Source organism: Carassius auratus, chromosome 9, assembly GCF_003368295.1.
Source record: "Carassius auratus strain Wakin chromosome 9, ASM336829v1, whole genome shotgun sequence".
Lineage (NCBI taxonomy): Eukaryota > Metazoa > Chordata > Actinopteri > Cypriniformes > Cyprinidae > Carassius > Carassius auratus.
The window spans coordinates 43,497-67,710 of NC_039251.1; the positions used below are offsets into that span (position 1 = coordinate 43,497).

Genomic DNA, 24,214 nt, shown 5'->3' on the forward strand with positions numbered 1-24,214 from the left:
AGTCTAATGTATTTTTATTGCGGTATTGTATCCAAAGCTTACAGAAAGCTTGCTGTTATGTCTCTTAAGAGACTTAAATATTTTTTAATGCTGGCTGATTTTCTATTAAGATAAGTATTTTGTTTAAGTATACAGTTTATTTAATTGTATGTAGTAGAACAAAATATGACAATAACAATTTCCTCAAAAATCCCAAATCGCTGTTCTCAAAACCATCAAAAACCCAACGGACGTTCCTGAAGGAACACATGACGAATTATTTCCGGGATGGCCTACAAATTGACGTCACGACTGAACAGCACTATTTCCGCCACATATAAAGAGTCGGAAGTTGAACTCCATCACACACATGAAACGGTGGTAGTAAGTTCTTCAGCGGTCTGTCAACAAAATATATGACAATGTCTGCATGTGCACTGAGAGTGTTTCTCCAGCGAGCGTCTGTGATGCGTAACGCGGCGTCAATTCAGTCACGCGAGAGCGTTTCCTCAACGCGTGACCGCGAGCAGACGAATAAACACATCAAATTCACTAAGGTAAGAAACTATCTTTTTAAAAGTATCGAGTCCTGAAGACTTATCCATATTAACAATTTTGTCTGCAGCGATGTGGTGATGTAATGTCCTCAAAAGTGTGTCTTACATAAAATACTTCACCTAGATAGATTAACAGTTAGATAACAAAATGTCAAAACGAGTAGTTTTTTAAAGAGACAGTTCTTTAGCGTTTCCGTCAAACAAAAGATTGCTTATGTTTCTTAGGGTTCACATAATAATACAATATATATAATGTTGAAAATGCAATGGTTGTGAAATGTTGTCAGATGTCACATATTCATACATTGACTAAAATGACCTTGAGATCTGTAGGGTAAGTCATTAAAACATGGGTCAGATAAGTTCTGTGTGATCTAACATAATGTGCTTCCACAGTCCAACATTGACACATGGTTTGATCTTTTATCTTTAATACAATGACATACATTTGTGGCTTAAGTCTGCAACTATTCTTGGGCTTACTGTATTTCCAGTTGTGTAATAGGTTGAACACTTTGGTTATCCGTTTTGTTGTAGGGTTTTTTTTTTTTTTTTTTTTTTTTGTGGGTCAAGGCTATTGGGTTTACATGTGCATTGTGTAATAATTTGTTCCTCTTTATTTTATGTTATCTGTCTTTATCTCATTTTTATCTTTGGGTCTATGTCTGGTGAGTAAGAATGTGACTATTGTTATGGTTGATGCACTGATAGCTGAAGCTTCCTCAAGTTTATTTTGCATACACACAAGCCAAACCTCTGGAGTACTTGATCTGCATGGTCAAATTTACATCGAGTTGTCAATTTTTCCAAATCTTGACATTTGTTCAGGGCATAGCTACATGCTATTATACAAGCAACTGCATTCATAGTTCATAATGATAATGAAATATAATAATAATAATAATAATAATAATAATAATAATAATAATAATGGTTATATTAAGTACATTTATAATATGTGACCCTGGACCACAAAACCAGTCATTAGGGTCACATTTCTGAAATTGAGATAAATGCATCAAGTAAATAAGTAATGAGAAAATAAGCTTTCCAATTGATGTTATGGTTAGTCATGATGGGACAATATCCGGCGGAGATGCAACTATTTGAAAATCTGGAATCTGAGGGTGCAAAAAAATCTTCCTTTAAAGTCCAAAAGAACGTCCTTCGCAATGCATATTACTAATCAAAAATAAAGTTTTGATATATTTATGTAAGGAAATTAGCTAAATATCTTCATGGACATGATCTTTACTTAATATCCTAAAGATATTTGGCATGAAAAAATTATAATTTTTCCCCAAACAATGTATTATTGGCTATTGCTACAAATATACCTGTGCTGCTCATGACTGGTTTTGTGCTCTAGGGTCGCATATATTACAAGTATTACTGTTGAGTATAGTGGACTTCTTTCAAAAAATCGGACCAGTACTTGCATGACTAGTGTGTTACACTGTAGTCTCTCTCTCTCATTATATACAAATCCAAGTGATTTTTTAATGATGGCTGATTGTAATAAAGTGGCCTAAAAAGGATGTCTGTATTAGTTCAAAAGGTAGTACTGTATATTGGCAAAATAAACACATTTTATATATACAATATCATCTTTTGCCTACTGAAGAACACTTTACCTAAATCCTCTCAATGCTCCCTCTTTGTGTTTAAGCCTCCATGCATAAATAGTCTTTTCTCAGGAGGATTTTACTACAGCTTTGAATTCATGCTCAGGATATTGTTGTAGTTGTGTATTGAACTGTACTGTAAATGATTACTCATTCTTCCATTCAGCACAGAAGCTAGCTTTTACTTAAAAGTTCCTGAAAATGAAAAACAGAGGTATGTCAGGAAACTCTGAATGAAATGGGATAAAACTGTGAAACAACATTTCAAGGGAAGTCCCTTGGCTTCTTAAACAATGGTCTGATTAACAACAACAACGAGGTTTAGCCAACGTTTTCAGCAAAAGGTGATTAAGGATACAACAGATCATTGTTCTAGGTTTTTCATACAGCACTTATGATGATGGCTTCATCTTTGCACTCTAAGTCTTACAAATGTCTCTGTGCAGGGCTGAGGAGAAGGTGACGGTTCACTTTCTGAATCGAGATGGAAAAAGGATCACGGCGAAAGCTTTAACTGGAGAATCACTACTCGATGTGGTTGTTAACAATGATCTAGATATTGATGGATTTGGTAAGTGATTTAAAAATATTGTACATAGTGTAAAAATGTAAGTTTTATTTGTTCAGGCAACTATAAATGTTTTCCTTCACACACTATAAAGAGTAAAAACATGCCGTTTCTTCCTGCTCTGATCCTTAATATGGCATTGTCACCTATTGTCACACATTAGACTACCTTTAGACTACCTGACAAACATTTTTTCCAGTGCATATTGTGTACCATCTATGAACACTGCAGTTTGACTCAAAAAAAAAAAAGCAAAGGTAAACATATGTGAGTGCTATAGAAAGGCAAAAATGAGTTGGTCATCGTGAACAGACCAAAGCTTTACAGGACTTTAGTATGTAATCCAAAGGTAAAGCTAGAGATATATTTGAATGCTTATCATGGTAATGTAAGTGACTTTGAGACTTACTAGCTTGTTGCAGGCTAATGTTTTTGTGTGTCTCTTGGGTTGTTGAACTAGGTGCATGTGAGGGAACTTTGGCCTGCTCTACGTGCCACCTTATTTTCGAGGAGGCCGTTTATAAGAAGCTTGGAGCTGTTTCTGACGAGGAAATGGACATGCTGGACTTGGCTTATGGGCTTACAGACACGTGAGTGGACAGATCACTCAACAATAGGAGATCATTTTAATATTGTCTTCAAAGGCCATGCAACAGCTGTGGATATCAATAAATAACATAATATTGATGTTTAAATACACTTTCCTAATCTATGTATGCAGAGACAACAATTAGTAAGCCATTCATAGTTTGATTCCCCTGTAAATGTAAACACTGTAGCTCAATATCACTGCTCTGTTTGTTTAAGCATTGTGACCAGCCCATAACTGTAACATTGGCCCAGCCAGTGGAGTGAGTTAGAGGCAGAGTTACCGTACTTTCCGCACTATAAGGCGCACTTAAAAGCCTTGAATTTTCTCAAAAAACGGCAGTGCGCCTTATAATCAGGAGTGCCTTATATATGGATCAAGGCGCTCTGTCAAAATGTTTACATTCCCTTTAGCACAGCTCCATCTAGTGGATGCATAACGCAAACCCAGTCAAACATTTGACTGCAGTATCTTCTATAATCCGGTGCGCCCTATAAATGAAAACAGTTCTAAAATAGGCCATTCATTGAAGGTGCACCTTATAATCCGGTGCGCCTTATAGTGCGGAAAATACGGTAGCTGTTTGTGATTAAACCCCACTTCCATATGATTTCAACACTTGCCGTAGAATAACTGACTTCACCTTAAAAGGACAGTTCATCCAAAAATGAAAATTGTCATAAATAACTCACCCTCAAGTTGTTCCAATCTCCTAATACTTTCATTCTTCCTCGGAGCACAGTTGAAGATATTTTCATTGAAATCCGACAGCTTGCTGCACCTCCACTGACTTAAGAAAACATCATATTAGCCCCTTGTATTAGCCTGCACGTCGGACCCGGCATATTGCAGGAACATTGCCTGGTTACCCCCTTGTTTGAAAGCAAACACGTCCCGGGACTGATTCCGGCATTGAACCCGGGTCGGGGACCTAGTAACATTGCCGGGTTCAACACGGGACAAGCGCTGTGTGAACAAAAGCCAGATCTAATGCCGTGTCAAAGTGATGACGCACGTTATCGCGCGACTCTTTTACCGGCTGTTTTGAACGAAGATCAACGTTCGCGACGAAAAATATGTGCAAACTGTAATGAAGCAGTTTGTTCCTCACTTGCCGTGCTGACGCCGAGATCGTTTGCTTGCTTCAGTGAAAGTATAATGTGCCTAATGTTTTCGACTCGTACATTACATGTCACGCCCTGATGTCACGTGTCGTTACGGGATCTTTACGGGTTGTGTATGAAAGCACGCACATACCCCGGGTAATCACTGGCAGTGTGAAAGTGCAAAATCTAGCAACCAGGGAACAATTGCTGGAACACTTTACCCACGTATTTGCCAGAATGGCAGTGTGAAAGGGGCTATAGATTAGTCTGTGTTACTCCAGTGGTTCAATTGTAATAAACGAAAGCCTTTTGGGGTTTGTAACAACTTGAGGGTAATTAATTAATGACAGAATTATCCACAAGAGCCACAAGTTACATTAAAAAGTGCACATCTTTTGAATTATCTGTTTTAGCAGTTCATTATATAAACTGAGTTCAGTGCTTGATATGAATATTCATGGCAAATCTTCAGATTTCAGATGTTTTGCATGTACATCTTTCAGATCTCGCCTGGGCTGTCAGGTGTGTTTGAGGAAGGATCTGGAGGGGATGATTCTGCGTGTGCCAGACGTGATATCTGACGCTCGAGTTGACAGTGAAAAAGAGTCCTTCACAGCCCCCCCCAAATAATCTATCAAATAAAGCCTAGCTGTATCTCATAAACACTGCATTATGGATATATCTTTAATAACAAGTATTTTAATATGTACTATTTTAATAGAAAACAAAATTTTAAATGATAACATTTATCGTTTAATATTATTTCCATGCTGCCATAAGTAGTTTTTATAAATTTGGTGATTGTCATTTTTTTATTCTGCAATTCTTTGTGTCACAATGAGAGGTGGGGATATCTTGTTGTTTTACATATTGAATGCAGAAATAACTTTAACTGATTTATTTCAATAAATATGTTGTTTAACTTTTTAAGTTGCAAAATTTTATAGTTTTTTTTTTTTTTGTATTTGAAAGCTGGAACATCATCCTAGCAAGTGCATGTGATTTATATTTGAACATATTTTGCTGTTATGTCTCAGTTATATTGATGGGTTGTAAATGTTGACAGGAGCACAGTGAGAATGTGAACTACTGAGCCGAAATATGTTTGCAAGAATTAACACGTTGAAAAATAAACTAGGGCACACACAAGTGGGATTACTAGTTTTAATAGGATTTATGGTACAAAACATTTTCGTTTATGGATGCAAATTCACATTAAATACTTGAGCACTGTATTGAACAGCACTGATTTTTAAAGCGCTGTAAAATATTGTAATTATAAATCTATTTTCTGTCAAACAGTTTTGTATACTTGTTACAAAAAAGGTTTGGTTGCATTTACAAAAAGGCATAACAATGTTCAAAAATCATCTAAAAACTAAAAATGAAATAAGCTTGGACCTCAAAAACATTTATCTTACAGAATCAAAATATGTATAATACATCCCTTAGGATGGTCCCTAATGATTATTTTGGTATTTCAAGTAATCTGTTAATTATTCTGTAATAATTGTAATAATTATCGCATCATTTTTTTCTGGTAATAAAAAAGACCTAAGCAAACAATAGACTTTAAATACACATAATAAAAATGAGGCAGTAATAATTGGTTCAAATAAAATATCAAAATTAATCACTTTTGTACATGATGTATTATATCAAATGCCTGCAAAGAGCACAAACTGCCTGGCAATAGTTTTTTTTTTTTTTTTTTTTTTTTTTTACAATTTACAGCACAAACTAATCCTTGTTTAAAATATTGACTAAACCATATTTAGTTAAAATGTCCACTTAATATTTTAGATTTGCACCATATCTCTGTGATAGCAATGCAAGGCCAGCCACTGTCATTTCTTTAAAAAGAACATGTGGATGTCAAACCATTCAAACTCAGAGCAAGGGTTTAAACTTTTATTTTGAAGTTGTCTGTGGAATTCGATGATAATATAATTGAATATTTGAGTTTAATTGTGGAATCGTGACAGCCCTAATACCCCTACTGAATGTAATCCTGAAAAGGTAATTTTATAATTTGGATTTTAAGTGTGTGCTATTTTTGAATGTTTTAAATGCTTCAGTTTAACTTGCATAAGGAGGAAAAGTGAGTTTTATATAATAAAGTACAATAAAATCCCATGCAGATTGTTCTAAGGCTTATAAATATTTTCAACAAAAAAAGGCATTATAAAGCTCAAACTTTAAGTATTAATAAAATGAAATTATACTGTAAAATGAGAATATCCCAGCTGTTTATTATTCCAGAGTCAAAAAAGTTGTATACCAGTGGCCCTAACCTAAGTTGCTATGAAACTCTTTGAGCGATTGATGCTTTGGCATCTAATTTCTAAAATCTGTTTGGATTCTCACCAATTAGGCCAATAAAGCTAATAGCTCCATTGATGATGCTGTGGCTCTGCGTCTCAATTCAATTTTGTAATAACTTGAAACCCCCAATACTTATGTCAGAGTCCTTTTTGTGGACTATAAATCTGCATTTAATACAATTATTCCAGTTAAACTTTTTGATAAGTTTAAGCAATTGGGGATTGAACACTCCCTTGCTCTTTGGATTTTGGATTTTTTGCAGAACAAAACACAAGTAATTAAAATTGATAATACATTCTCAAGACTTGAGACAATTAGCGTGGGGGCCCCACAAGGATATGTACTGTCACCATAATTGTACTCGGTCTAAACTAATGATTGTGTTTCACATTGTAAATCAGTGCAGATTTTTAAGTTTGCAGATGATACTACATTGATTGGTTTAATAACAGATAATAACAAATCAGACTATTGAAAGGAGGTTTCTACACTGTTTAAATGGAGTTGCACTCATAATCTGAAGTTGAATTAAAAAACAAAGGACATGGTATTTGATTACCAACTAGGGTGTTTGGTAATAAATAAATTTGGAGCGTGTAATTGTTAATTATAAGAAACTGCAGATAATTATAATTAATGGGATCCCAGTGTTTGTTCTGTTTTTGAAATTACTTGTTCACACAATCCACTGGCTACTGCTGCAACAGCTGAGCTTTTGGCCTCTCCCAACAGCTTGCTTCTCTCTGAGAGGAGAACCATCCATAAAGTAATCCCTGACTATTTTTCCAGAGGAAGGGTGCAAATCAAGTGCTTTAAACCTATACTGCTTCCCCGAAAGTTTGGTAGACTTCAAACCTGCATTCTGTCCCCTGGTTTTGTGCACCGTCAACTTGCAACTCTGTCCATAAAACACACTCTGTGGTAGCTTGACCTCTTCTTCAGTCCTGGTTTGACAGTTAAATCTGATGGTCTGAGATTCAGGGGAATACTTGGGGTCTCCTAAAGGGCTGTGCTTGGGGCTCCTTGGCCCTTTGTAGAAACTGCCTTTTCCTTTATGTAAGACTTTGAGTGGGAGTCTGTGAGAATTGTTTTCGGTTGAGCTTTTGTAAGGCCTGCTGATAAGGAGGAGGATTTTTGGGCATTTGGGCATTAATATCAGTGAAGTTCCTCTGATAATTTGGTGGAGATAATTTCTCATTGGGCAAGCTGTCTGGATGTTGGTAATCTGTGCCATTTTGAGTGAGTAAATCAACCTTGGCTGGAGAATCTTGAGCAGAATGAAGGGTCTTTCGGGTGGACAGAGAAGATGGACTGTCTATTGAACTCACAGGTGAGTATGTCGATGAAGTCACTGGCGATGATACATTGGAGGTTGGTGGAGTTTGTTTTTCTCTCATGAAATTCAGTTGTTGAAAGTTTTGATCCATGAACACATTATCATTGACGTCATCAGGTCTCTTAAACTCTTCATGTATTCCACTTTCTATGGTTATTTCCTGCTCATGAGAAGTCAAAGCAATGGTGGACATGGAGTGTCTGTGTAGTTTCAGGGATCGGAGTTGACGCACTGCGGATGTACAGTTTCTGATCTGTGCCTGTGGAATGGAAGACAGCAAGTCGTTTTCTGGACAATCGAGGTCACAATCACTCAGTGACATGAGTGAGTCCATACTACGACTGTCTTTAAGAAGATGGGTCTTAGAAATGTCCTCTGGGTCAGTATTAACCTCATTCTTTAGACTCTCATAACCTGAATCTGACATCTGCTGCAGGGACCCAACTAGAGGCAGGAAGAGAAAAGAAATACATAGACAGTAAAATATAAAAGAAATTGTGTGAGAACATTGTTACTTTATGAAATTACAGTATATTGAACTGATCTGAGGTCTTCAGATCATTTAGGAAAATACAGTGTTTTTGTTATATTAAAAAATCTATGAAAATATTTTTTGTTAAATTAAATATTAATATTAAAGGAAACAATCATAACTTAAATGGAAACTTAAAATGTTGCCTTGGTAGTTAATTAAAGGGGGGGAAAATAAATAAATAAGCTGAAGTACTAAAATGACTAAAAGTAGAATAATAGGTATAAATATTAAAAACAAAAAGCAATAAAACATTAATTGTATTAATAACTTTTTGTTAGTGCTGGGCAACAATTGTGATTAATCACAAAGTTTTTGTTTATATATGTGTGTCTACTGTATATATGTATTATGTATAGATAGAGGAACACACATACAGTATATATTTTGTAAAAAATATAAAATATTTACATGTATATACACTTTTATTTTGCATGCGATTAATCGCTGCCCAGGATTCTTTTTTTCTTTTTTACATTATTCAATTAAGCAGTTAAATTAGCTAAAGTACATTTTTCAGGCTGGCAAAATATTATACGGTGTTGTTTTGTATTGTTGTGTACAGTGTGTGTTTGTGAATTATGTTTGTATTTATAGTAACCTGATCCGCGTTTGCTTCTATTGTCTTCAGTCAAATCCTTTAAGAGGGTTATTATTTCATCCCCAAACAACGCACAGCAGTTGTCAATCAAGACATGCACAAGGTCACACACCTGTGTACAGATTGCATTGGCGATTACATTTCCATTTCCTTTCCTATGTCGATTACATTTCCATTCCTACTGCCATTTTATGTTTTTAGAGAGCAATAACGATGATGACTTCAGCTAATACTCATGCACTCTGCAGATATTATAATATTTTAATAATAAAGCATGTGCGCTTACCTTTTTGGCATCTTTCTCATGAGATTGTAGTTTGCGATTCCACAGACAGCTAGGTGCTATACACACAGCCAGGTTAAAAGAGGTCATCTGGTTGTGCTCAGCATTGAGCTGAATGTGATGCAGCATTGCTATCATGTGTCTCAGCAGCAGGAGATTTTCTTTAGGTAAAAGCTGAACAAGCCTGTGAATATGGGCAGAATCACCATATCTAAGTTATCGGTCTTCATGATTATATAACTCATAAAGCTAAAGGACATTGGCTGCTAAACCTAAATCTGCTTAAGGTGTGCAGTAATATCATAGCCTTGATCCATCCTTATCAAGGTTTTATCCGTCTTTATTAACTAGAAATACAAAACCAGATAAACTAATCAGAGCGTAACTGACTTTACCTCTGAACTTCTTGTAGCAGGTTTCTCTCTGTCATTTGTCCATTTCTTTCACCATCCTGCTCCACTGCTTGGAGCCATTGCTCATAGAGCTCCTCACACAATAGGCTGCCCGGTATATTGCGTAAGAATTCCTGCCAATCAAAAACACAAATGTGAGAACAAGTCATCATGATACAGATGTTTGATCTTGACTTACACTACCGTTCAATAGTGTGGTGTCAATGTTTGTATTTTTTTTTATTTTTTTTTATAATATTTATACTTTTATTAAGTAAGGATGCATTAAATTAAAAGTGTGGGAGTAGAGACATTTATAATGTTATAAAAGCATATTAGAATGATTTCTGAAAGATCATGAAAATTCATCTTTGCCATTATCAGGAATAAGTTACATTTCACAAATAATATTCAAATATAAAAGTGTTATTTCATAATATTTGTGTTTCAACTGTATTTTTAATCAGCCTTGGTGAGAATAAGCTACTTCTTTCGAAAACATTGCTGTGATACTTTTACAGACCCTAAACTTTTGAAGAGTGCACATACATAAATATCTACAGTACCTTGAACACTGAAGCAGTGACAAGTACAGGTTCTCCACTGAGTGGCTCTTCATAGTGACCAGAATCTAGTTTTTCCCTCAATTCTCGGCAGGCCTTCACTCCAGCAGATCGCCGGAATATCCCACGCGTCACGGCCCCTTCACTGCACAAACACTTCAGCATGTCCTTCAAAAACAAAAAACAGGTGGTTTGACTGCAATACTATTGTAAATTCATGTTATCATATTTTATACTATATTAGTATAATATTTTAACTTTTTCATAAAGGAATACAAATGTTTTAAGGTGTTTTTTCGACATTTAATTATGCAAAGAATTATACATCTTTTAATTGACATAATATAACAGTCTTAACATAATATTACGCTGCTTCCGTAAATCTTTCTCATTGTGATGAAGTTCATAAAGTAATACAAGGCAAGGCAAGTTTATTTATATAGCACATTTCATACACAATGGTAATTCAAAGTGCATTAGCCTACATAAAAGGAATTCAAATGATCATAAAACAATAACAACAATAAAACAAGGAATTTACAAAACCTTTTAAAATTATAAAAAAATATCTTTGAAATGAATTAAACAGTTAAGAATAGAAAACGATTATACATAAAATACAGTGCATTCAGTTCCGATTTAGCACAGTGCCAATCCAATAAATGCACAGCTAAACAGATAAGTTTTGAGTATGGATTTAAATGTGGCTAATGTTTTGGCACATCTGCGCTGTGTTTCCCAAAAGCATCGTAGACTCATTGAAACCAATGGAGTTACGATCAACTTAGGCTTATGATGCTTTTGGGAAATACAGCCCCTGATCTCTTCAAAAAAGCTGATTCCAACTGTGGGCGGCATAATAGCTAAAAGCGGATTCCCCTTGTTTTGGGTGAACCCTTGGTATTTCTAACTGACTTGTCATAATCTGAGTTGTTTGTTGGTTTATATATTTAGGGAGCCATTGCTCATAGAGAACTTCATCTATGTTTCCAAATGTAATGACTTCAGTTTTCTCCTTGTTTAACTGAAGAACATTTTGGCACATCCAACTGTTAACTTCATCAATGCATTGGCAGAGGAAGTCACTGGGGCTGTAGTCATTTGGATAAGGTAAGGTAAATCAAGTATCATCAGCATATAGCTGTGATAGGAAATTTGGTTCTTTCTCATTATTTGGCTTAGTGGGAGCATGTACAGGCTAAACAAGAGCGGTGCAAGAATTGAGCCTTGTGGGATTCCGTATGTCATTGATGTCCACTTAGACCTATGCTCTCCTATACTCACATAATAACCTCTCCCTTCTAAGTATGACCTGAACCATTTGAGGACCATCCTAGAAAGCCCGACCCAGTTTTCAGTCTCTCTTGAAGAATGTTATGATCAAAAGTGTCAAATTCAAATACAGATAAAATTATCTTTTTAACCTACCACAATGGGTGATGGCAGGGTATTGTCTTTTATTACATCACTGAGTGGTCGACCAAACAGATGTCCAGAAGCTTGTGTTATAGTTGGGCCAGGAGATTCGGATCGGACAGCCTGTTCAATGCTGAAGCTTCGTTTAAAAGCCCAGCTAATAAGAGACATCCTCTTCCTCCTGCTTTTCTGTTCTGCAAGGATAAATGCATGCAAGAGAGGCCAACAGGATAAAAAAAAAGAGGCAACATTTCAAGATGTTGTGTATGTGTGTTAGTTGTTGGGGTGGGTGAGATTTGAGTGCCAGAAGAACTGGGGTGAGAAACATGTTGATTTCAAACCAAATCATTTCTATACAGTATGTATTTGTAGAATACTGTATATGGCTTTATATTCATTATTTATTTTGTGTGTGTGTTTATGTTTTGATATAGGTGTGGGCTTTACGTACAAATAACTGTACAGTCTGTGAAATGTAGAATGCAAGGAATATCATCACGGAAGTAAAATAAAAAATATTATTGTTTTCGGTAAGAAAAATATTTGATTATTTAATGCATACAAAAACGAGTACGAAGGAGTAGTTTGGTAGTATTCTGAAAATAGACATCTCTCACCTGTGAAGGTGCTGTTTATTTGACTGGGCCTCAGGAAGAACTGACAGTGAGCATCAATTGGCAAAAGCGCCATCTGGCTGTAGGATGATGTCACTGCCTCTTGCTGCAGCAGGCGAATGTGGCTCATCTTAATGCTGTAAGGACACTCATGACCTGGTGGAACAAAAGCCCTTTAAAAAAGCTACTGTGCAGGGAAAGTATCAGATTATACCACAGTACTTTAATCTGTTCATTCACATGTTAAATGTTTGATTGCTTTGATGATGTGAGAAATACTGATTAAAACTATTACCAATTAAAGGGTATGGAGTTTCATCTTGTTTTGAACACACCCACAACTTGTAATCTTTTACTCCACCCTGTGAACAAAGACAAAAGCAATCAATCAGTAAAATAAAAATAAATTGTAAAATCCATTAATTCATTCAATATAGTTAGTGAGTGAATTAGTTAGTAATTGTTATGCAGTTTTAACATACCGAAAGACCAAACAGTTGCAGTGCTGTGCTAATGACATCAGAGGTGCAGTCTGTGTTGCTGATAAAAAGAGTCTTTGCCTAGAGAGATATAAGCAAATAAACATTCATTTACATTTACATCAAAGCGACAGTACATAATTTTATAATCACAAAATAATCAGTTCTCACATAGGCACAGTTCCCAACATCCTTTGCAAATATCTTGAGTGGAATCATCTTTGGATCATCACTCTTTTTTTCTTCTTGTATGCAACTAATTGAAAAGAAGGAGAACAAAAATTTAGGTACGAGGGTTTATTTCTTTATTGTGCTTTTTGTAAAAATAGAAGAACTGACCTTTCAATGAGAGGCAGCCACCTGTCTTTCTCTTCTGAAGTGCTGTGCGCACACACGCACACACACACACCCACACACACGCACACACACACACCCACACACACACACACACACACACACACACACACACACACACACACACACACACACACACACACACACACATAAGGAGGAAATCAATGGGTCTGCTTAAAATGGCTATATATAGGCCTGCTGTACCTCTGTGTGTGTGTGTGTGTGTTTGTGTGTGTGTGTGTGTGTGTACCTAAAAGTAGCCACACAGTTGTAAGTTGGCCAGCCCATGACGAAGCTTCTCTCTGAAGCAGTACTGGCCTCACACACCTCATCCACACAGCTGGCTGTCCACATCTCACTAACACGCACACACTTCTTCTGCTTCACCTGCATTACTGACCTGAAGAAAAAAAAAATCTCAAATTATTCGAAGACCAAATTATTATAACTATACCATCTTACAACTTTAACTTTGTAGCTCCATACAACCATTTTGAAATGTGGGTTAATTGTGTTTGTTTGTTTATTTATTTAATTGAATACATTTATTAAGAAAAGACATGTAAATTTGATTAATTAAAGTGACCACAAAGACATTTACAGCAAAATCCTATTTCAAATAAATGTTGTCAAATAAACTTTTGAACTACTTATGCATGGAAAAATCCTGTATCACAGTTTGCACAAAATTAATAAGAGTTTAAATAACTCTTTTTCAGTATTGATAATAATAAGAAATCAGCATATTACTGGATATTAAATTGCATTTTAAAATATCTGAAACAGTTATTTTAAATTCTAATATTATTCTAATATTTAATTATTATTAATCATTTTACTGATCCAGTAAATGCAGCCTTGTTGAGCATAGGAGACTTTTTTAAAAACATAAAAAAATTACTGATCCCAAATTTCTAAATGTATGTGCACTTCAATATTTGGATGACTTTTATGTATTTGAGTTCTTCTCAGTGCATTTCCTCATCCATACTTGGCCTTGGTGATGATGAGAAGATCATTGAAGAGGATCAGGAATCTGTCCTGGTTTTGAAGGCCTGTCTGCAGCACCACATTTCCTTGGCAAATGAGTTTCCTGGTTGGGCTGAGCAGAGACTGGATCAGGGCAAAAATGTCCTGGCTAACCTGAGATGTGCAATCCCTGACACACACATGAGGGAAAAGGATACAACATTAAAAATCATATATAAAATACACAGTTTCCCCAAGCCAGGCATTTTCCCCTAGATGTTTGCATATGAAACACGTCCAATCAATCCATCTGTGATTAATCAAAGCTTCTGACTTAAGTGCTCTTTCACGTGCTTTATTGATAAACTAGCTCCAATGTTATAGCTGAAAATTTCAGAAAGAGCACATACTCTTCAGTCAGCCTGTCTGATGGCAGAAAACTTTGTTTCTCTGTCACTCTTTCACACACTCAAACACGTGCAGATGCTAGATGCTAGATGCTGAGACCACACAAGCTGGTTCTACGGCATCTCTTCATTCTCTCCTTTCAGTGAAAAGGAGATGCACGCAAGCACTGGCTGTGACATTGAGACAGAAGTAGGTAACAAACTGCTCACTGAGCCTGAAACAGACTTTAAAGTAATCTAAAGGCCATGCAGTCTGATATTTACAGTATGTTTACAGAATGCATCATTAAATAAATACACACAGATTTAGTTTTCAAAACTCATACCTTGCAACAGATTTTGACTTTGTAAGGGCTTTGCTGAGAATAACAGAAGGTGCCGACTGTCTGCGCTGAGAGAAAGTCTTCTAGAGAAAAAATAACAGAGAGTAATGTAATATAACAAAAGAGAATAAGATAAAAACACACAGGTGATCACAGCCATGCTGATATTTGGTTTAACAGCACAATTCTCATTTATCAGTTATGATTACAATCATCATTTGTTGATTATATTTTTATAAATTTGATATATGTTCAATTTTTATTGGAAAGAGTTCATGAAGCTTCATCAATTAATGCATACTGTAGCACAATGTATATTTGCATGTGTTGATGATATTGCATTTGTTGTCATTTAGTCGCCCCGTTATATAAATGTTTTCAGTTATTTTCTAAATTGATTCATTTACTTTTATTGTTTTTTATTTTTATTATACATTTAAGATTAAATATATGGTATGGTTGATGATATTGCATTTGTTGTAAAAACCTTTACGCCCCTGCTTTAAATATTTGTTTTCCGTTTTCTTCTAGATTAATTTACTTTTTATTGTTTTAAATACTTCTATAAAAGTTATGTTTATTATTATTGTTTTTCTTTTACATTTTTTTAAACCATTTTGCCTGCCTTTATTTTGATAGGCTAAGCAGAGACAGGAAGCGCTGAGAGAGGAGAACAGGACAGGTATAAGAACCCAAACTTACAGCATATTGGAGCACTGCCCACAAGGCTATGGATTTGGTATAAAAATATTTTAAATGATTATTTATGTCATCATTTTATTTTATTCCATTTTCTTTCTTTTTTTGCCAACTTAATTTCTGAAGTTTAAAATGTGTTATCTGCAAAATCACAGTACAGCTGTGTGTATAAATAATTCAGTGCTCTTTTGTATTGATTGGGACTTCTGCTGTCCTTATCTGAGCTATTTTATGTGCCTTTTTCAACACTGCACTAATTTTATTAACACTCTCCACTCTAGATTGTTTTATTTAATCTCCTTTTGCTTTTATTTGAAATCCACTTTTTTATTATTTTTTTTTTACTGAATTTGTTTTGTTAATCTTCATGATGGAGCTTAATGCTGAGGCTAAACCCTGGTAAATACTCGCTGTGCACCAGACATGCTGTTTTTCTGTTGAATCTGGTAAACCTATGTGATGTTAAAAAAACAAACCAGTGCCATATTGCTTAATGGAAGAAATATTATGGCATGGTAACTTTTGTTATGTAAATGAAATAGGCTACATAAATTGATATAGAGCACCTACCAGCAATGAGCACCTGTTTATATTCCGTTACTTACGTTGGAGTGCTGATATTCCCCACAACTTTTGGTTCGGCTTCTCTTCTGCAATCCTGCCTCATATGGTCCCATGGTTAAAATCCTAGTAAAAAAAACTGTGTATAGGTGATTTAGAGGATTGATCAGATCACTGCTTCCATATCATCATCTGCCTCTGAGTGATCCTCCCTTTGCTGCTTTTCTTTTCTGTTTCAGTTTGGTAGAAATACAGAATCCAGTGGTGTGTTCAATTATCCCGTCCTCCTCACAAGCTCCAGACTCTGAACAATCTGTTTGTCTTTCCTCTATGAAAGATGGAAGATTATGTCTGTGTCTCTGAGCAGCAGGGGGAGGATTTAGGAGGCGGGATCTCGGTACATAATGTGATATGATCTGTGTGTATACAACATATGGATAGTTTTGACAGAGGAGAGAATCTTTGTGAAACAACTTTCTTTAATTATACCTGTTTGTCTTTGGAAATAATTGGAAACATTTTGACAAATATTTCAAGAAAAATCTATTCAGTATTTAGCTATAATAATTCCTTAGGCCAGTTTATCTTCATACCCTGCCCCCTCCTTACTGGGATGAGTAAATGGTCAGACAAGCTTAAGCCTCTTTTCTCACCAGATGTAACCAGTTTGAGTGACGGTTGCTCAAACTATAATCATACTTTCCTCACTGAACTCTGTAAGATTGTCCATTTTGTATACTGATTTTGTCCAGCTACAGTTCATATAGCTGCATTTAGCAAATCTGTCTTTTACACACACACACACACACAAAAAAGTCAAATGTTAAAATCAAGAAATTAGACTATCATACATTATAGTGCTGACCTTCTAATAAAATAAACCACAACCCTCTGATCTATAAAGTAAAAAATGCAGCACCTATTGCAAACACCAAAACTGAGATTATACATCAGTGTACATAATTTATGTACATCATTTATGTAGGCTAAATGTACATTGTAATGTTTAAAATACATAAATGTTTAATTTTGAGTCTGTCACCCTCAGCTACTTTATAAAAATCCCAGACAGAGCATGTGCACTTTGGCCATTTAAAATATTTGATTATAAGAAATTAGTACATTTCTAAAAGACAACAGATCTAATCTACAAGATTATATTAATGAGCAACATTAATAAGTTAAAGTTCTCTATTGTTTTGAAAGGTTCCCTTACTGTTGGTGCCAGCCATTCACATTTATCATCAAAACATTCTTTTGGTATCAGCAGGCATACACATGCAACATATTTCAATAATTCATAGAATGCATAAAGTAAATATGTAATCAGGCAGAATGAACAAAGAAAAAGAGGGATGTCTGGAATGAATGTGTACAAAGATAAAGAAGAGATGGGAATGTAGGGAATTTCATGTCTATCTGTTAGTATAATAAAAGGGAAGGTCTAGGTTAAAAGGTGTTCTTACTTGTATGTGTCAGGTTGCACTTCTACGGTTTTGTTGCATTTTACCACTATCATATTTCCTAACGTGTCTTGAAGTATGTGACTAAGCTGTCACAAATGTAAGTAAAGTACAGACTGCAACGCAATGTTATTTTCCAAAAATGTAGAGCATGTATACATATATATATACATACATATACATAATATATATATATATATATATATATATATATATATATATATATATATACAGGTGTATCTCAAAAAATCTGAATATTGTGAAAAAGTACTTTGTTGAAACATTTCAACAAGTGAAACTTTTGTATATTCTAGATTTTTCACAAGTAAAACATTTCAAATATTTTTTTTAATATATTTTTTATAATGATACAATGATGCTTACAGCTCATAAAAGTCAAAACACCCTCCACAAAGAGGGTAAGTAAAAAGGTCATTACTGAAACAGAGTGCTTTATCAAACCACATTAAATGCAAAGTTAATTGGAATTAAGAAATTGGGTAGAAAAAGGTGCACAAGCAACAGGGATGACTGCAAACTTGAGAATACTGTCAGGCAAAGCCGATTAAAACACTTGGGTGAGCTTCACAAGGAGTGGACTGAAGCTGGAGTCATTGCATCAATAGTCACCACACTCAGACGTCTTCAGGAATAGGGCTACCAACCACCTCTGGAACAGAAACAATGTTAGAATCATCTTACCTGGGCTAAAGAGAAAAAGGACTGTTGCTCAGTGGTCAAAAGTCTTCTTATCAGATAAAAGCTAATTTTCCATTTAATTTGGAAATCAAGGTCTGGAATCTGGAGGGAGACTGGAGAGGCACAGAATCCAAGCTGCTTGAAGTCCAGTGTGAAGTTTCTGAAGTCAGTGATGATTTGGGTGCCGTTACGTCTGCTGGTGTTGCTCCATTGTGTTTTATCAAGTATAAAGTCAATGCAGCCGTCTACCAGGAGATTTTGGAGCACTTTATGCTTCCATCTGCCGACAAGCTTTATGGAGATGCTGTTTTTCCTTTTTGAGCAAGACTTTATCACCTGTCCACAGTGCCAAAACCACTTCCAACTGGTTTGCTGACCATGATATTACTGTGCTTGATTGGCCAGCCAACATGCCTAACTTGAACCCCATATCTATGGGATATTTTCAAGAGAAAGATGAGAAACAGTTGATCCAACTTTTTCCACGATATTCAAATTTTTGGAGATGCCCCAGTACCTGTAAACATTTTAAAATTAAACAAGATGAAATAACAAAGAAATAACAAGATGGGTTTGCATGCACTGTCCTTATAAAATGTATAGATTGAATGAGATCAGAGGATTTTTTGAGCTCTGGTACATCCAGACATGATTGCCAGAGGGCCTGCTCTTTGACCTTTTTGTTGTGCAGAAACTGCCACACAATGAACTCTTTAACCTGGATCTCTTGGCACAGCCTAGAGGTGATGGGGTGCGCGCACACACACTTAACCATTTTTTAATAGTTGATTGTGGTTTTGATAGGATGGCTGTTATTGTATACTATTAATTTATGTTAAATTTTACAGAATTGTAAAACAGGAGTTGAAAACTCTTAATAAATAGCATTGTAAGAGTACAGATACACCAGCAATTTAGTAATTTAACAAAAGCACAAAAACTTTGAATCTGTATTTATTTAGAATAACGTTTGAATTCTAATTTGTCAATAATTTCGAGGTTATATGGCTAAAACTACAATTAAAGTAAAGCATTATACGATTCTAACAATAGACTAACACAAACAGCGATAACAAAAATATTCTCTTGAACCGGAAAAGCCAACATCCTGTATTTTTTATACAGTCTACACAGCACTCATCTATAATTCAATTAAAAAGGGAACTTCTGATTGGACTATAGCACGAAGCAAGTAATGCGAATGTACCGAGGGCTCTGATTGGACAAAAAGCCCAGAGATGGCAAGTTCTGATTGGACGATTGGCAGTCGAGTTCATCCGTTAATGAAACAAATCACATTCACAGTAGGCTTGTGGAAAATGTCGGAGATGGCGGTTGCTTGTAATATCTGTGGCTCATCTTACACATTACCTGGTAACGAACCATAAAACGTAAACCGTATGATAATACGATAGTGTATTTTAAGTTTAAGTGTTGTTCGATCTAATCCTACACGAGCACGTTTGATAGCACGGGACTGAATGTTCCAGAAAAGCGTTAGTAGCACGGTATAGAAAAGCTAATTAATATTGTTAATATTGTTCGTTGTAATAATCTGCTGCATTATGTTTTTCTTTCTCCAGAAGATGAAGATGGGGGGAATCTCCCTCATGTGCTGTTGTGCAGTCATATTTTCTGCAGCACGTGCCTGCGCGCGCTCAAATCCCCGCAAAACGTCATCACATGTCCCGAGTGTCAGGTGATTTATGAGTTACAGTGTGTTGCCAACTTAGCGATTTTGTTGCAAAATGTAGCAACTTTTCACACTACCCTGGATACTTTTTCTTCCATAAACACCTAGCAAAATTTTTTTGCAACTTTTAACATTTTATTTTGCAACCTTTGATAAGTGACTCAAATGACGAAAGGCTCATTTTCTGGTCTAAGTTACACAGAAAGAGAACCGAAATGCCTAGCAGAATAAACCTCACTTGAATTATTAACCTGATATTTGCAATTGTTCAATTAATAATAATTGAATAACTGAATAATTGTTCATTTATGATGCACTTCCTGAGTAGCTTATACCTGCGATTGTTGACACTGTAAGAAAAATATCAAATTTAAAATGCAAGTAAAAAAAAAAAAAAGAATAATTATAATTACGGAACTATTCCTTCATATTAACAAGGTAGATTGTGCCCTTCTTTTACAGACTTTAAAAAGTCTAACTACTAACTAACTACTGATAGCCTACACTGCTTAAAACTATAATTGTTCAGAATGTAGTTTTATTAGTTTACTAGTAACTTTAGCTATTAAAAAAAAAAAAAAACTTAAATTGTAATCGTGTTTAAAAATGTAATGTTGTATTTAAAAGTAGTTGTTTATATTAATATTACATGTTTATATTATTTTATGAACAAATCCAAATGAACATATATAATATATATTTTTGCTGAGATTTGATGCAGTTAAAACTTTTTGCATCGTGATTATGTGATGTCATCATGCAATTTGTCAACAATTCTTATTAAAGCTACAAAAGCCACCTGTCAGCATGCCAAAGCTAATTTATTACACTTTTAAATAACTGTATCATGCGGCGTGCCAAAAACGGCGTGCAGATTTTTATATACTGCAATATAAACCATATTGTCACAGCAATAAACTGTATATCCTCATACTGCATATCCCTAATTAAGATGACTTTATAATAATTTGAAATATTAAAAAAGTAATGCAATTTTATTAGTAGCGTTTCAGTCAGCTAACTGCAAGGAAGTTCATTGGATTGGAATGTTGCTAATAAAATGTAATGATACAAGTTTGAGTAGTGTTAGTGGTTTATACAGTGTTTGTACTTCGAGTTCATGTTTTTTTCTGACTTTTCATGACTTTTATCTGTTGCACCTTTGAAAGATGTGGGTGTGTGAGGCACTGTATTTTTTATTTAAAACTCTATTAATAAAAAATGTGTAAGCATAAGTTTTTTCAATTTATGACTTATATGAGATCGTTAGTCTCCATTTTTGTACAAGTAAAGGATATTTTACTTATTTGGTTTTTACATTTAAAAATGTTTACATTAAGAAACCACTAAATTTAGACTCAGAGGAGCAAATTCTCAGATTTCAAGCACTGGTTTGCAGTCCTATTAGTCTTAATTTAACTCTCCTGTGGAATGGGGTAATTCTGATTGGTGTTGATGTTGATGATGATGATGGAGTCTTTTTTTTTAATATAGATGGACACCAGAATAGAGGAAGGAGTTGATGGTTTGGAGGTGGACAGCAGAATCATTGGCCTCATCTATACAGCACGGATGAACGCAAAGAAAGGGTATTCATCAACATGCCTTTTTAGTCTTAAAAACTAATATATTTTTTAAACTCTAGAACCATTTTTTAAATGAAACATTGGTTCAATAAGTTAAAACTGAAGTCGGAAAATAAAGGTTACTGTCAGCAGGCACTCTGGAGACAGGTGTAAATCTCAAAGGTTTAAGAGCCCACCGCCATCACCAGCCATCCACACACAGGATAATGCTGAAGGGGTACAGACACTTTCCACTTGTATGACTCTGAAATGTTATGCAGTCTCATCTTTTCTTTAAAGGTGCCATATAATGCAAAAATCACTTTTATAAGATGTTTGAACACAGCTGTGTGGCCGCAGTGTGCAAACAACCAGCCTATAATGGTAAAAATACACCCACTCATTGTTTTATAATCCCAATAATTCCTAAACAGTCTCTCCACACTAGTAGTACCAGGTTTCTCACTACTATGACGACATAGTCAGTGAAAGTCCCACCCATTTGAGACGCTCTCTGTATGGAATGATATTCCGGACTTTATTCAAAAGGAATTGCAAATTGTATTTGCAATTGCGTTTTCAATTTGTGGCCGCATAAAATGTGACATAATCCAAATGCAAATCGCTCATTACCGTTTGCATTTTCGTTTAAGCGAATGCACAGTGTCTGCCAAATTTAAAATGGAAATGCAAAGTCCGCTTGCAATTGTGTTTCCCATATCTTACGAGCTATGAGCCTGTCATATTTAAATAGCAATATTAATTACCACATTTGCCTTTTCACTCTCTCTGCACTGTGCATGTAAACTGCCAAAACTCAAATGGAATCGCAATTCCTTTTGCATTTGAATTTCCAACGTCTACCCGGAGACCTGTCAATCAAGTGACAGGGGTGGGGCCATTTTATTGGGCGTGTTTGCATTGGGAAGTGACATCACTCAGAGTCGAGGGTAATAAAAGAGGCAATTGATATAATATTTAGGTTAATTTGTAATGACTGGATATTTGCCTAATCTTCCCAGTGTTATGGTTTAACTGGTTACCGTGTTATCTGGCCCGTTTCGCGGCTGAAGTAAGTAGGATAAACAAAAAAATAAAACATAAAGTCTGTGTTGGCGCGGGTTTCTTACACGCGCTAGAAGACGGCGCTCCGCGAGATGACAGTCACAAACCACCGAGCTACCGATCTACACCAAATCAGCACCAGATCTCTAGATTAAAGACAGGACTCTCAGCAGCACATCGTGCAGCTGCTGAATCAAGGAAATGTGACTGTGTTAACTCTTGACCTGTGTTTACCTATTATGAAAATAAACCATAGCAGAACACTGACTACATTTTATGGTTCATGATGTTAAAGAACATTTCATAACGTCTCAGACAACTGTACATTTGTGGCTACTTTGGTTTAATTATAAACACTGTTGTTAACTCATATTTACCATAGTAAAAACATGGTACATTTTAGTATGATCGAAGATAGAAAATTCTACTAAAACAGACTTGTATATGTGCATTCCCAGAAGAGATGAGAAATGGATTCGTGTTCAGCACCACAAAAAGAACATGAAGTGTCAATATCATCTTTTTTAAGTAAAGCTTCACAGGATAGAAAAGATGAAGTAATTTGTAAGACACATCCTTAACCTTATTGGTTATTAAGTTTTTAGATGACTAAGTCCACACTAATTAATTCATAATTATTTATTACCGTCGACTGTGAGTGACATCACTTCCCAATGCAAACACGCCCAATAAAATGGCCCCACCCCTGTCACTTGATTGACAGGTTTCCGTGTAGACGTTGGAAATTCGAATGCAAAAGGAATGGCAAAAGAAACAGCTGCTGGAGGTACAATGTCAGTGCCAGAGAGCCATTAAAAGTGTTGTGTGTTGGGATGCACCAACGAACATAGGAGTCTCCATAGTCTCCGGACTCAACTGCCTCACAAACGAGGGTCAGTTCAGCACTGGAGTTGTGCAAAGATTGCTTCTGAAAGAGGAATCAATACCATGTTTTTAATAATGCTGCCTTCACATGCTACCAGAATGCTTGTTAATATGAATGTGGTAGTTAAAAATCACATTTGTGAAGTCAGTACCCCAGTCACCACCAGTTAAACCGTAACACTGGTATGGCCACAAGCATGAGCTCTTGAAGCTCCGCCAGGGTTGCCAGGTTTTCACGACACAACCCGCCAAATTGCTACTCAAAACTAGCCCATTGATGTTTTGAGGGGGATCCTCCGGTAAAAATCGCATTCCGATGGGGTAAAATGTTCTTGGTGAGATTCCCCTGGTAAAATTTGCATTTTAAAGCTGCGGTAGGGAACTTTTGACGCTCTAGCGGTTAATAAACAGAACTGCTTGCGTCTTGCGGAAGAACATCGTAGCCGGAACTACTTCTCTCTATTTATGTCTATGAAGAATCACAAAGGTACTGGGTTACTCCGCCGCGGTACCCCCGAAGCAATCTAAAATAGTCCGAATATAAACACTTATTATAGGTGCACCCT

The 24,214-nt window shown here is 35.6% G+C and overlaps 3 protein-coding genes across 4 annotated transcripts in view; 2 read left to right on the forward strand and 1 right to left on the reverse strand.

Moving 5' to 3' along the window:
• Positions 1-288: 288 nt before the first annotated feature.
• On the forward strand, positions 289-5,354 carry LOC113108101 (adrenodoxin-like). Its single transcript, XM_026270918.1, is given in 5 exon segments — positions 289-463; positions 465-536; positions 2,608-2,732; positions 3,190-3,319; positions 4,928-5,354. Coding segments are annotated over 5 exon segments (522 nt in total). The 5' UTR covers positions 289-395; the 3' UTR covers positions 5,055-5,354.
• A 17-nt stretch (positions 5,355-5,371) lies between these two features.
• On the reverse strand, positions 5,372-16,592 carry LOC113108100 (rho GTPase-activating protein 20-like). Of its 2 annotated transcripts, none has more exons than XM_026270917.1 (15): positions 16,323-16,592; positions 15,022-15,098; positions 14,311-14,478; positions 13,570-13,719; positions 13,305-13,346; positions 13,137-13,221; positions 12,969-13,046; positions 12,782-12,848; positions 12,490-12,642; positions 11,885-12,066; positions 10,460-10,624; positions 9,897-10,027; positions 9,505-9,685; positions 9,219-9,330; positions 5,372-8,529 (listed from the first exon to the last, which is right to left on the reverse strand). In XM_026270917.1, the coding sequence occupies exons 1-15, from the start codon at positions 16,392-16,394 to the stop codon at positions 7,802-7,804; spliced, it is 2,391 nt and encodes a 796-aa protein (XP_026126702.1). In that variant the 5' UTR covers positions 16,395-16,592; the 3' UTR covers positions 5,372-7,801. The 2 variants fall into 2 exon arrangements, with proteins under 2 accessions (XP_026126702.1, XP_026126701.1); XM_026270916.1 differs by having other exon boundaries at positions 15,022-15,101.
• Positions 16,593-19,723: 3,131 nt separating this feature from the next.
• LOC113108102 (RING finger protein 17-like) overlaps positions 19,724-24,214 on the forward strand; it is a 44,538-nt gene continuing 40,047 nt past the window's right edge. Inside the window, 4 exon segments of the mRNA XM_026270919.1 lie at positions 19,724-19,814; positions 20,024-20,139; positions 21,628-21,722; positions 21,849-21,936. Coding sequence (XP_026126704.1) covers positions 19,724-19,814; positions 20,024-20,139; positions 21,628-21,722; positions 21,849-21,936 — 390 coding nt within the window.

Excerpts from the sequence above, each read along its gene's own strand:
- LOC113108100 (XM_026270916.1), bottom strand. The coding sequence starts at position 16,394 with ATGGGACCATATGAGGCAGGATTGCAGAAGAGAAGCCGAACCAAAAGT. Across the intron at positions 15,102-16,322 it reads GGGAATATCAGCACTCCAAC|AAGACTTTCTCTCAGCGCAG; the intron begins GTAAGTAACGGA and ends TTTTTTCTCTAG. Across the intron at positions 13,347-13,569 it reads AACTGTGTGGCTACTTTTAG|CACTTCAGAAGAGAAAGACA; the intron begins GTACACACACAC and ends GTGTGCGCACAG.